Source organism: Panulirus ornatus, chromosome 24 (assembly GCF_036320965.1).
Source record: "Panulirus ornatus isolate Po-2019 chromosome 24, ASM3632096v1, whole genome shotgun sequence".
Lineage (NCBI taxonomy): Eukaryota > Metazoa > Arthropoda > Malacostraca > Decapoda > Palinuridae > Panulirus > Panulirus ornatus.
In genome coordinates, this window is record NC_092247.1 from 5,777,061 (window position 1) to 5,791,377 (window position 14,317).

Sequence of the window (14,317 nt, forward strand, 5' to 3'; positions counted from 1 at the left end):
GCGACAGAGGTGATCTCCAAGGCTCACCTCTCAGCTCTGGGAAATAAACGGAAGTAACTCAACCACATACCATCACCCCAGCGTGGCGATGCGAGTGCTATTTCTGCCTGACGCGACCGACCTGGTGCCTCCGTCGTGCGTGTGTTTTATTATCCGTCATAAAATCCCCCACACCAGCTCGCATTGACCCCTCAGTTAATGGCCCACAAAACTCCGGCAATATTTTTCCACGTGAAATGCCCGGGGGAAGCAGGGAGGGAGGTGGGGCTGGCTGCTGCTGCTGCCGACGCGGCCGCCCAGACGACAGAGGGAGGGAGGAAAAAGAAATAAATATTGGACGTCTGAGTCCATGGCGAGATGATGTGGGAGGGAGGGGGACGCGCTAGGCCAGGCGGTGTGGCGCCTCATGAATTATTCATCACCACGAAATCCATCAGCAACATTCTCTCTCTCTCTCTCTCTCTCTCTCTCTCTCTCTCTCTCTCTCTCTCTCTCTCTCTCTCTCTCTCTCTCTAACTCTGGGGAGAGAGAGAGAGAGGCCACAGTATACGGGACGGAAGCTTTACTCTCATCTACGTGGGTTGGGAGATGTCTGTAACACAACAGCTTGTATGTGGGGTCCCCTGGTACAGAGATGTGCTGTAATACACCACTGTAATGTACCGTAGTCAATACAGTAGCTATTAGAACCCGCCCATGTCACTGTGGGACGCTTTTGTGAACCATCACCTCGGTGTTCTGTTATCTGCCCTTCCCTGAGTTACCTTAAACCTACCTTGCGGCAAACCTGGTTAATCCTCCTACCTTAAACCTACCTTGTGCCAGACCTGGATAATCCTCCTACCTTAAAGCTACCTTGTGGCAGACCTGGATAATCCTCCTACCTTAAACCTACCTTGTGGCAGACCTGGATAATCCTCCTACCTTAAACCTACCTTGTGGCAGACCTGGATAATCCTCCCGTAAACCTACCTTGTAACACATACGGACGATCCTACCTTGAAATCCCCCCCCCCCCCTCCCCTGTACTACCAGGCGACCCCGAGTGTGGGACTGGACCTACGGTCCGCCAGAAACCCTCCTCTCCGTACGTCTGCCAGATCCTGGTAGGCGCCCCGAGACAAGATCGTCATCAAAGAGGTTTCCTCCCCTCGTGACACAATGGTGTCCACCCTCGCCAGCCGCTTCGTCGGACCTCTCCAAAACCACACCCCCGCCAGCCCCTCGAGATACTCCTCCAAGACCAGATGCCTACAGAAGATGGGGGGCAGTTAGGACCCCACAAACTGCCGATAAATCAATCAAGAGGAGGTCGATGACGTGGATGTGGAGGCCTCTCTACACGGTGCCCCTCGCTCAGGCCTCTCTACACGGTGCCCCTTGCTCAGGCCTCTCTACACGGTGCCCCTTACTCAGGCCTCTCTACACGGTGCCCCTTGCTCAGGCCTCTCTACACGGTGCCCCTTGCTCAGGCCTCTCTACACGGTGCCCCTTGCTCAGGCCTCTCTACACGGTGCCCCTTGCTCAGGCCTCCCTACACGGTGCCCCTAGCTCTTTGCTGTAGGTCCCGTCCATCGTCAGTTAGCAATCTGTATGATCAGTACTTTCTCCTGTACTGTACACACGAGCCTCATTACATCGAATTACATTACACGATCAATTTGAGGCTTCGTTTAGGCCACTAAGGTGTCCGTCAGCTGACTGCCGAGGGTGTTCTTGTAGCAGCGGTCTGCACGAGTTCGGATCCGTTCGATGCCCCTGTTGTGTACAGGGTGAGGTTGTTAGGGAGGAAGACTCACCGAGGGAATGAAATGAATGAAAGATGTGAATGCAGACTGTAGATGTCCTTGAGTTCAGGAGCAGGGAGAGGACGCGTCCCGAGTCGACCAATAATACAGAGGCGTTAGTTTGGAGGATTGGAAGACGGTGCTGACGTGATGTGGTGTGTGAGCGGACTGGTGTATACATCTGATGAGTTATCTGAAGCCGTACAGGAATTTACTCTCTGTATCGCTCCCTTAACCTGATCTCTTCTTCTCTGTATCCAACTCCTGCCCCGTTCGTGCCCTCACATCTTCTCGCGTTATCTCCAAATTATTTCAAGGATTTCAGTCCATCGCGAGGTTCCCTTATTATATATTCAGACGCCAGATTTAACATTCCTGGTTTTGAGAAAAACTGTCAGTCTTCTGACCTGGTCACTCAGCCTCACTCCCAGCTCATCTCGTATTCTCTGTCTCGCTTCTAAGTCACCGAATTCTGCTATTCCTCAAGACTCTTGGATATCTATATCATGACCAACACAAGAACAAAAGAACAGCACAACCAATAATCTTTTATCCACTCGTAGAAGCTGAAGTCTTGGTAGGTGAAGCATCTAATCCTATTCTACTTTTCACAACACACTCTCCCTTCTTCCCGAGAGCCTTCGTCAGGTACCTGACGCAGATGCTACACATGACCAGACCAGTAGAGGAATATACATGTAAAGAGACTTCCTCTGGCCTGGAGGCCGTCGCTTCCCAGAGGGAAACGAAAGGACAAAGAACGTGAGGGAAATACGAGGAGAAATCCAGGAAAAAAAATTCGAGTCATGCGGTGAGTCTGGGTGAGTCTGTGTGGGTAAATGAAACCCCGGAAAGCCAAGGGTATACTATAAGAACACAGGTCCAGGCATGACTCTCCCGTCCAAGCGTCTGGCGCAGCTGGACGCGAATGAGAGGAGGCTGGAGGAGTCCTGGACGAGTCTGGAGGAGTTAGCGGGAGCTTAATTGTCAGTGACGTTCTTCGGTCAACTTCTGGTGTGGTGGTGGTGGTATGTGGGCGTGAGGGGAAGGGTCGGGTTCACTCCCCCGTCCAGCACCAGGAGGCTGGATCAACCACCAATGGCTGTTCAGGAACACCGGAAAATATGCCTCGATAAGTCTGTGTCGCAGAGGCAAATCACAAGCAACCTCTAGGAACACAGAGACGAAGCTTTCACGCACAAACAGGTAAAAAATCTTGCCACCATAGACACATCAGACCCTGACGTTGCACAGAATGATGCAGAGAAATGAGGACGGATACGTGCTAAGTCCTGTGCTCACTCACACATCCAAGACCCTCCTGACGAAGGAGACAGGTTGAGTCCAACGTTCTCTCACACATCCAAGACCCTCCTGACGAAGGAGACACGTTAAGTCCAGCGTTCTCTCACACATCCAAAATCCTCCTGACGAACATGGAGCAAATTACTTTCTCAAACATTTCCCGTCATGTAGTTTCCCTACCTTCTCAACGCTTCCACAGAAAACACTTGCAATATCTAGACTTTCAAGTAACCGAAGAGGTTAGCTCATTCTTACAGAACCGCAAATCATCAGAATCATACACACATGAACCAATTAAGCTCATCAAGGGGTCAGCCAGACCAGGATCATGACCATGTATCATCATCACCATCACAGATGCTCTTCTCAACCGCAGGCGAGAGCTGGTAGCTGGCTCTGGGGGGCAGTGGTAGCGGCGAGGCGAGTGTGAGTGCTGGAGCCTTGAACAACCCACTCGAGTCCTCCCATGAAAACTTTACTCATTATGGGGTAATGTGTGTGTGTGTTCAGGTGGAGGAGGGAGGAGAATTGATGGGGAATACTGGGTCGTGTGGTTGAGGGGAACGTAAACGCATGTGTGTGGATATATATATATATATATATATATATATATATATATATATATATATATATATATATATATATATATATATATATATATATATATATAAGCTTCGTTTATCTCAACAAAACTCTCAGTTAAGGCTAACTACTTTGATCTTATAATGCATTAGGGAATAACAGACCGTAAAAATCATAAGGATTTTACATAAAGATATTAACATCCTCTGAAAAAAGAAGGATTACATTTTGAAAAAGAAGAGATTTTCTTTCCCTCCCTCAAAATTCGTGAGAGAATAATGGAAATTTTATCTCTGATTTATGAGTTCGGTGAAGGGTTATGTGAGCGTGGCGGCTGGCTCAGACCTTAAACAATTCATGGCTGTAAGTTACAGAATGGTGGGGTGAGGGTGGGAGTGGGGGGGAATCTTCCATATTGCACGGAGGGGATCTCTAAAGAGCGCGTTGCTCATTGGAAAATATCAAATTGTTGAAGGTCAACGAAGGATCAGCATTTAAAACTTTCAGGGAAAGGTAATATACGATTTAAAAATGCTGGTAAAGTATATTTTTCCCGCTGGGCAGAGCTTTTGAACGCTAGAATATATCACCAACAGATGTTGTCAAAGCGAAGACTGTCTACAGATTTAGATAATTATTGAGATATATGTTCCAGTTGTGATACTTATCAATGAATAAGGCTTTTCAAGAGTGACCATATGGCATGCATGTATTAAAATTCTCCTACCCCTCACCATCCTGGTGGGTCCTTCCTTCCCCTGACCATCCTGGTGGTTCCTTCCCTCCCCTGACCATCCTGGTGGTTCCTTCCCTCCCCTGACCATCCTGGTGGTTCCTTCCTTCCCCTGACCATCCTGGTGGTTCCTTCCTTCCCCTGACCATCCTGGTGGTTCCTTCCTTCCCCTCCGCCACTCAAGAATTTCTTCTCCCACTCCCATCACCACTCTTCCACATTTACATGCCTTCCCGTTCCATCGGCCTTCGTACCCAAGTATGACTCCTTATAATTCTCTCATTACTCTCTCTCCCTACTTGTCTCTTTTCTAATCCTACCCATGTTATCTCCTGCTCTTCCATCACACTCCCCCCAGTTCTCCTTCCCCCTCACCACACACACACACACACACACACGTAACTACAACTTGGTTGCTCTTCCATCAAGCAAGTTATCAGTAGGAGTCATTAGAGAGTCGGGTGATAACGATAACAGAGTGTGAGGCCAAGAACAAGTGGCACATTAAGATTGTGTCACGGCTCCAGCTGCTCTCCTTCCAGCCTTTCTCCTGTCGTGGCCCCTGACACACACACACACACACACACACACACACACACACACTCCGACTGCCGCCCCCACTTCAACTGCCAACCCCTTTAACTACCTCCCCTCCAACATGCCACCCACTCTAACTACCTCCCCCCACCCCCCTCTACAGTTACCTCCCCCTCCAATTAACGTGGCAAACACTTGAGTAAACAGTTCAGCGGGTTGTTTCCCGGGGGGTGGGGGTGGATGGGGGGGGGTGTTACATACAGAGAAAGGCATCAGGGAAGAGCATATATACATGAATTTGTTTACACGTCGTAGCACTACATAAACTTCTACATATGTACCTTTGGATCAGCTACAGTGTGAGGTGAGCCTCAAAATGGTTACGATACTAGGAGAGATAAAAGACGAAGGAAATATTACTCCAAAAATACGGAACAACGGAGCGGAATTCAATGGTTTTACCGTCGTACTTTAAGACGCTGTATATCCTTTCTTTTACTGTACCATCATTCGTCCCTCTCGCCTCACCCACCCTCCAAAAAAAATAATCCAGACACTAAATGCCAGCGTTTTCCAGAGAGCAATACTGAGCCAACACAACGTAATACAACATTATCTCTTTCATTTTCAGTGTTATATTCACAGTGGGGCTGTCACACTGTGAGTGAAACTGGAAACGAAACGTAAATACGTTCAGAATCTTACGTCTTCTCTCTCTGCCCACGTCTCAAGCAGAATTTCACGACCTTACGAAGCTCAAGTGCAAAGTTCAGACGCCATTCTAAGCTCAAGATCTCATTTGTCTCATGGAGTTCGAGGATAACTCTTGCGCGAGGCTCCTCCTCCTCGAATCTTATGGTCCAAACCACGTCTTGTGTAACACAAAGACGCGAACATTCTCACACACACACACACACACACACACACACACACACACACACACACACACACAATTGCCGCGTTAACCGCTCGTTAACACCAGCCTGAAGGGAGATGAACCATGACGACCTAGCGTCCGTGACACGAAGGGGTAATAGATTAGACGTCGAATCATCCTATCCCTAATATGAACTCCATGACCCCTCTTGGTCCAACGTCCCCAGCTTTCCACGCCAGTGGCAGTGGTTCGAATCCTACTATCGGAGAATTCGCGTGTCTACGAAAGTACGCGTCGCTGTAAATACGCAATATCCATTTCGTTTTATGCCAGGAGGCAATTCCCTGTAAACTGCAATGCTGTGTTCGCCTCCTACACCCACCCCGCGCGGTGGGAGGGGGACATGGGCTGTTCGTGTAAACAGTGTGTGTGTGTGTGTGTGTGTGTGTGTGTGTGTGTGTGTGTGTGTGTGTGTGTGTGTGTGTGTGTGTCCTTTCCTCCAGTCCGCGTGCCTTACCTCCCCTCCGTCAGTGACGGTCTATCCTGTCTCATCGTCCCCTTCAGCCATCTGCCATCTCCTCTGTGTCAGTTCCTGTACCTTCCTTCTCTCATCACGGCCGCGCGCGCCTGCCTCAAGACACCTCCACGTACACCACATCTCCAGCACCTCTCCACCTACCACCAACGCCTCACACGCCGATCCCTGGTCCACCTCGTCACCGCATCATCATTACCTTCATGTGTGGGCGGGCAAGTCTCATCTGTGAGATACGGCGGGTCTTCGCAAGTGTAAATATAAATTAGGAAGATCTCGCACCCGCTTCACAGGTCCTTGAATACACCTCTTTACTTCAGTCCATATATTCTCTCTCTCTCTCTCTCTCTCTCTCTCTCTCCTTCTGGGATGAGGAAGGAGGGAGGGAGGGACCGAGGGAGGAAGATGATCTCAAGCCCAGTGTTGGAGACAGTGTGGGTTCTAGCGGGTGTGTGTGGTTCGGAGCGGTTCATCCCTCCCGTTCACAACGTCTCGACCACCAACAGCCATTTCGCTTCGACGGTCATCCATACACCGTCCTCGGGGCTCGTTACCACAAGGATCTATACACGTGTGGTGCGTCATCAGGCACACACACACACACACACACACACACACACACACACACACGGACGCGCGCGCGAACCATAATAGCTGTTATTGTCTCGTAATATTGCATTTTGCAGCTTATCTGAACGTGGTCGTACTCCCGAGCGTCCGCCAACCCTCTCCACGATGAACAACGTTACGAAGATAACCATAACGAATTTCGACATCACCTTTCGTATCTACAAACCTTATAACCTAGCCTCATCATTATCTAGGACGAGTTCGAGGTTATGGAGGCAAAAAATATCCACCCACATATCAGATCCAATGGCATTTCGCTGGTGAACCCAAGGGGGTGGGTCAGACCCATCGTTCCTCTGCACCCGAACCCCAGGTAGGGAACACAGCCAACACATTTCAGCTCACGGGACCACGCGATTATATGCTAATTTCCTCCGGACATCAATATTCACGTTTCCCCCCCGAATGATTTCCTCTCATTTCGGCTTCGCTCGCAGATCACATATGTTTCGTAGGGTATTAATTAATATCCTCAAATAGTCTGCACGTCTGAATGAATAAATGAATGGAAACTGACGTGAAAAAGAATACATAACGGTTTGTATGTGTATGATTATGTCTATGTGTATATTGTCCATGTGTGTAGTTCGTCTGTCTGGTGCTCCGGATGAGTTCGAATTCGATTCGGTCAAGTGACTGGCCAGAGCCAGACCCCAACCCCATGTGTTAGGAACGCTAACCACTACACCACGGGGGTCAAATGGCAGAGGAAAAGTGTGTCTCATGCGAGGCTTGGAACTCCTGTTCAAGTGATGAGCATCTATATCATAGGGTGTTGCGGGGTATGGGGCTCAGGATATGAGGTTTGAACCCCTCGCTGTGAAGGTTTCGTGCTCTGCTAACACGAAATTCGTGCCCGAATTGTAGGGCATTCGTTGACCCTTTTTGCTTTGTGGCCACGAATAGTCAACCAGGCGCGACCCCCAGACAGTAGATATGAGATGATAAACAATCAGGACGAAGGTGTGAGGTTCTCAGTCTAAGAATGACCAGGTATCTTGAAGTAACAGGTGTCCTTCTCCTTCAGGATGACCAACCCGTCGAAGGGAGGCGAGGTGCGGGAGGATGACGCCGGCCGTGGCAAGGACGGCGACAAGGCCAAGAGGACCCTGATGGCCGGCAAGCCCCCATTGAGCCGCAACATCTCCAGGGCTCAGCTCAAAGGTGAGTGCAGCGGGTCCCGCGGAGGCCGAGGGAGGGAGGGAAAGAAAACGTGGAAATGTGAGGGGGAAATTCCGGGACTGAGGTAAACATGGCATCTGTTACTGGCCGCTTGAGCTGCTCGCAAGCGCCAGTCCACGATCAAGCGGAGGCAAGGGAGTGTGACACAGGTTATGAAAACCAGGAGAGGAAAGATGGAGGAGACGATAATGAGGTAGGATGTAAAAGATCTGAGTTTACGGGGAAAGTGAGGAAGAGGTTAGACGAGAACAGCAGACGACACAACTCGGTCACGGTATGTAACACAGTGAAGAGGTCATTCATCTATAAGCCCAGGCGCGCTCTCTCTCTCTCCCCCGCACCCCTGCACAAATGACCTCGATAAACCCAAGCTTTTCAAGCCATTTCCTCCTCTCCTTCCACTAATGAGCCGCCTTTTGTAGGACATTACTCCTCTCTCTCTCTCTCTCTCTCTCTCTCTCTCTCTCTCTCTCTCTCTCTCTCTCTCTCAAAGCCCCAATTCCTGCGGGGGAACGACGTGACGCATATTGGGTGTCCCCGGCCACCATGGGCAGGACCAGAGGTAGTAGCAGGTTCTCCCAGCGTGTGTGTGTGTGGGGGGTGGTGGAGGAGGGAAGAAAGACATATTGGGCTGAGTGAAGCCTGATGTATGTGGCCGATGAGCACGACTGAGAGAGAGAGAGAGAGAGAGAGAGAGAGAGAGAGAGAGAGAGAGAGAGAGAGAGAGAGAGAGAGAGGTATAATATAGGACGGTCCGTCTCCTTCCATCAATATTTGATGACCATAAAAGTACACCGTCAACTTGGTTATTGGCTGGATGTCGGTCGCTTGACTGACTCGTTCGCATCAGCATGAGCAGCAGCTGTTGTTATCATCATCCCTTGGCGCACCGTGTGAACAGCATATGATCGCTAGTTATCCATATAAATGCTGGCCATTTATCTGTCTCTGTGACCAACGTCCTAAACCCCTCGTCTTCTTATTTCCCCTTTCCCTCACGCCCCTCACCATGTCTATTCATCCTGGACACTCCCAGGTGAGTTATTCATTATTCATCCATTACCTACGTGTCATTCAACACTTTTTTTTCACGTTTTCCTTTATTTCCCAGTTAGTATCCCTTGCTCTACCCTTTCCTTCAACTCTTCTCTACTTCCTCTTGTGCTTCGTCCTTAGTCTCCCTTGCTCTACCCTTTCCCTTCACCTCTTCTCTACTTCCTCTTGTACTTAGTCCTTAGTCTCCCTTGCTCTACCCTTTCCTTCGACTCTACTTCCTTTTGTGCTTCGTCCTTAAGTCTCCCTTGCTCTACCCTTTCCTTCAACTCTTCTCTACTTCCTCTTGTGCTTCGTCCTTAGTCTCCCTTGCTCTACCCTTTCCCTTCAACTCTTCTCTACTTCCTCTTGTGCTTCGTCCTGATCTCTTCCTTGTAACACAATTCGTCGTAACTGCTGCACCATCGAAGGGAAAGAAAGCGAGACACACAATCCTCGTCCTCACAGCAACGCCTACATCAATATTCTGATGTCTGTAATATCCCCTGATCCCCCAAAAACACCCATCCAATTTGCATAGAAATATTCCCCCATGTAATAACTGCGTCCGCTGGTTTTGCCTCCAGAAAAAAAAGTGTCACAAAAATACTGTGTCTCACACACACACACACACACACACACACACACACACAGGGAAATAATATCTAGTTCGCAATGTTTCTACAATTCATAAAAATAGTTGAATTTCGTCGTGTTTTACGATCCATCGACATTCTGTTCAATGGTTCCTTCCGTCAGAAAGGAAAAAAATAAAAGAGTAGAGTCATCAACTCTGAGAGAGAGAGAGAGAGAGAGAGAGAGAGAGAGAGAGAGAGAGAGAGAGAGAGAGGAGGAGGAGGAGATGCAAATGTCCCTCCCCTATTATTTACATGGGCCATATACATGGCAGAGTGAGGATGTGTGTGTGTGTGTGTGTGTGTGTGTGTGTGTGTGGTGTTGGATCAGTCTACCACACACTGAAGGTGTTGAAGGTCAGTCGATTGTTGTAGGTTATAACTTGACACTGACGACCTTAACGACCCCCCCCCCCCCCCCGGCAGGGGATTGGACTAAAGACTAAAACTACCTAACCAGCCACTGCCCGATTTCGGTGCGCCTCGTTACAGCAACGTTCGAGGTGGTAATCCCGTCTCTTCTCACGGAACCCTAGACTGATGCGTTGCCTCTGCTTTATTCACGACGACGGATAGCATTATCTGCCTTCGTATATTCCCCGCTATACGTCCACATAATCCCACCACAACCCACAATGTCGCTCGCCCAACTGGGCCACACACCACCCGCTCCTCCCTCACTCTCAACCTGGTACCGGTGTTCCGTCCGTGGTGTAGCTTGGTGTTGACCCCCTGGGAAAGGGAAATTCCTCTCCCTCCCTCCCTCCCTCTCTCTCAGGTGTTGTTTCCGCCTGGCCTCTTGACGCGGGCGGACGGGAAACGTAATGACACAGATCACTATCGTCCCTGAAATAGATGTCGTAAGTGTGGCATCACTTCGGGATAGCGTTTACACCGCGCATCTCTTCATAAGAATAACGATGATAATAAAATTAACATTTTTCTCGGGTAGAATAAGCAGCCAGAGGCAGAAAATAGGGTGGACAAGGCTGGGGTAACAGGCGGAGGAGGAGGAGGAGGAGGTATGGACGTGTTTAAGGAAGCACAAATGTCGCGTCGCAGTTCCGTACTTCAAGCTCGGGGATCATTCTCCTGGCAGATGATGGCTCGCTCGAGTCGGCAAGCAATGTAGAGGCGGGTAGCGTGGGGAGCTGGTGCTGCTGCTGATGTCTTCCCTCCAGCCTATGTTTCTCGTCCAGAATGAGACGTCACGATGCTCGGAAGTGTGACATCCGTGAAGGCAATACTTGATGTGCACGACATACCAGAATAGTCTACACTTCGCCCGACATCCTCCACAGTCATCACTCTCCTGCCCTCTGGGGCGTCACCCGGTAGGACCTCCACTTTCAGCGACTCATCTTGGGCGTCGTTCACTGCAGGGTACAATTCACTTAAGGCGACATCCGGCACGTCGCTGTTTCCTAGAGTAGCGAGTTTGAAAGGTTCTCCCTCCTCCAGGCGGGGCGGAGAGAGAGAGTGGACGATAATGGGTACGAGAGGGGCCGGGATGCTCCGAGGAGGGAGGGAGGAGATGTAAAGAGGCGGTGCTGTCATCTATCATCACTGCCACGCACAACACAGGCCCCACTCACGACACAACGCCCCTCCCGGGTGTGGGTGAAGAATGGCCATATATCAAACCACCAAAAAAAGAGCTCACTTTCTCTTTCATTTTCCATATCCTGTGCCTTTCGTCTTAGCTCCTCACGTCCCTTCTACCTAACTCCCTCCCTCTTTGATGCCCTCCCTCCTTCCCTCTCGCGGGCATTCCACGCCATTGTAGGTACACCGTATGAATAATGACAACTTGCCTCCTCCTCACCCTCGCGCCAGTATTGTTCGGGCCCCCTGGGAGGGTCGGCCCGCTGGGCCATCCTGGCCACATTTCCCTAAACTAATGATGCGTCCGTCTTGACTGTGTTGTTTTCATGATCCCAGAGGGTTTTACACAGGCAAGGAGAGCTTGATCACGCCGTGTTGCTTTCCCCTGCCTTCTGGGAAGACGGTTTACGTACATCTGCTCGAAAACATCCACCTACACACACGAAGAAGAGACCCCCAAGTCCAAACTGTCTCTCGTCTTTATAATGATCTCGTATGAAGGACTGTTCTTCGTTTCAGTGGTCTTGCTCTCGCTAAACTCTCGGTCACCCTAGCATGTTGTAATCCACATACTGCGTTAGTAGATCCTCTCCGCCGTTAACGGGATAGAGCCTGGTTGCTGGAGAGCGCAAACCCTAAACCATTTCTTCCAGTAATTTAAGTAACCTCACTTTTGCAATCCTCCTCTAAGGCTCAGTCCTCTGTTCTTGGCGCCACCTCGCTAACGCGTCAAATGGTGAATATATATATATATATATATATATATATATATATATATATATATGTGTGTGTGTGTGTGTGTGTGTGTGTGTGTGTGTGTGTGTGTGTGTTTACCAAATGGCGTCCTAGCTTCGTCTCTTCGATGTATATCAACTGACATATTTCTCTATTGTGTCTCACCTGATGATGTGATTATTACACAAAAGTGCACTTGGGAACTTATCGTCTTTCATTTTCCCCGTGGACTTATAGGAATATATATATATATATATATATATATATATATATATATATATATATATATATATATATATTCTAGTTTATGTAACGTGTAAAGCTTCGAGAGTGGTATATGACAGGTTGATGAAGGCACCGGCAGATCAGTCGTCAGTGTCAGCGCGACCCCTGGAGCTGTGGTCTCTGTACCTGACAACATCACTATTGGTCTTCCTGATGGCCCGCGATACTGAGCCTGGACACGGGAGGCGGTAAGGTCGCCCGTGATCACGAGTGCCGTCAGGAATCAAGTCAATCAAAATTCATTCTGGAAAAATAATCACACGACTTGTGTCGCAAATAAAAACTGTTCTTTGAGTGTAATTACTATATTCTTTATTTTTATTGAGAGGGGAAGAGAGTTCTACACTCGCTAGACACCATCTTTTTTACCTCTGTCTACTGTCATACACCTTTTTGAACTTCTGTGTTCTGTCTGTGTGAATAATCTCATCAGCTCGGTTATAACCCAGCTCATCCAAATTCTCTGGCGACGCAGTGAAAGAAATAACTTCATTCTCTTCCTTTCGTAAGTTTTTTTTTTTTTTTTTTTTTTGGGGGGGGGGGGCCTTACGTTCCGACCTCTGGCTGTTCTACCCACACAACATCCTCTGTCCCAATCTTCCGACATTCGATCCTGGGTTGGAAGACGTCGCGAGAATCAATGTAGACACACGAGGCAGCAGGAGACGCGTCGTGAGAAGACATCCCTGGTTCGTGACCATCTGGCTAACGTGTGTGTATCTGAATCTACGAACGACTGAACGATGAGAGAAGTATATTATCGACCTTTCCCGGGAATGCGACCGTAATGTTTTGTCAAGGTTCCTCTCACCCATACTGCCCTCGGTGAGGAGGTCCACCTTCCGCAGTAGGCCAGCCTGCTCTGTAGTAGGTCCTGGAGCAGAGGATAAGGAGCGACGTCGTCATGTGATAAAGGGATCAGTGGGGCTTGTGTCAGCCGATGGGAAGTGACCACTGGAGCTGTGGTGGTGGTGGTGTGGTGGTGGTGGTTCGCTTCCGATCGCACCAAACTTTATCCAAAACGGAAAAAGACATGATTCATCGGTAGACAAGAGAGGTATCATCATGGAATCTACGACACGTTTTTTTCTTTATAGCGTACGTGAGTAACGTCCCTCCTCCTCCACACTCTCTGGCGTCTGTGTAACAAGTTTTGAATGCGCTTTCCATTCATCTTTCCCGATGAAGTGTCTACGTCAGGTTACGCTCTGTATGGCATCACTGTTATACCCAGTCGACGTAACCTGCTCTATATGGCATCACTTTTACCTCCCAGTCGACTGATACGCCAGAGGGAGTGGCGGGGGATTTACCGTCTCGTCTCCATCTACTTCGAGAATCCTGAAAATACATTTCCAGTCCTCCAGCATATAACTTCGTCGCAGACCATCGGGTCTTGTGTCATCTAGCTTGCCCACGTAACCTTACCCTACATACAGTAATTACGGACCCAGTTCTCCAACAAGCAATCATTCCACCGCCTTGCCCTTTACAAATTTCCTGGCCCTGAACAAGTGACCTTATCTTACGAGAGTTGGCTGCCTGTGTGCCCCCACCACGAGCTAGACCACGCAATACTCGGCAAGCTGCTGCGTCATATGATTACTGCGTGGCCATCGGTAACTCAAGGGTGGGCCGTTTTGATACCTGCTTCTTTCCTTACACCTCGTAACTTTGGAACTCTCCACCCTCTCATGTCTTTCCCCAAAAAACACCATGGCCTGACACATTTCAAAAGACAGATCTTTTCTCACCTTTCTACACATATAAAAATCCGTCAATACTTCCCCTCGTCTTTTCCTTTTCCGTTTCATAATTCTCTCTCTAATATTATGGCCTGGAGGAGGACTTTTGTCC

At 49.1% G+C, this 14,317-nt stretch overlaps 1 protein-coding gene across 1 annotated transcript in view; it reads left to right on the forward strand.

The window, feature by feature from the left end:
- Positions 1 to 14,317, forward strand: part of LOC139757033 (neo-calmodulin-like) — a 53,720-nt gene that overhangs the window by 8,659 nt on the left and 30,744 nt on the right. The window contains exon 2 of the mRNA XM_071677033.1: positions 8,014 to 8,150. Coding sequence (XP_071533134.1) covers positions 8,015 to 8,150 — 136 coding nt within the window. The 5' untranslated portion in view covers position 8,014. The remainder of the gene's footprint in view (positions 1 to 8,013; positions 8,151 to 14,317) is intronic.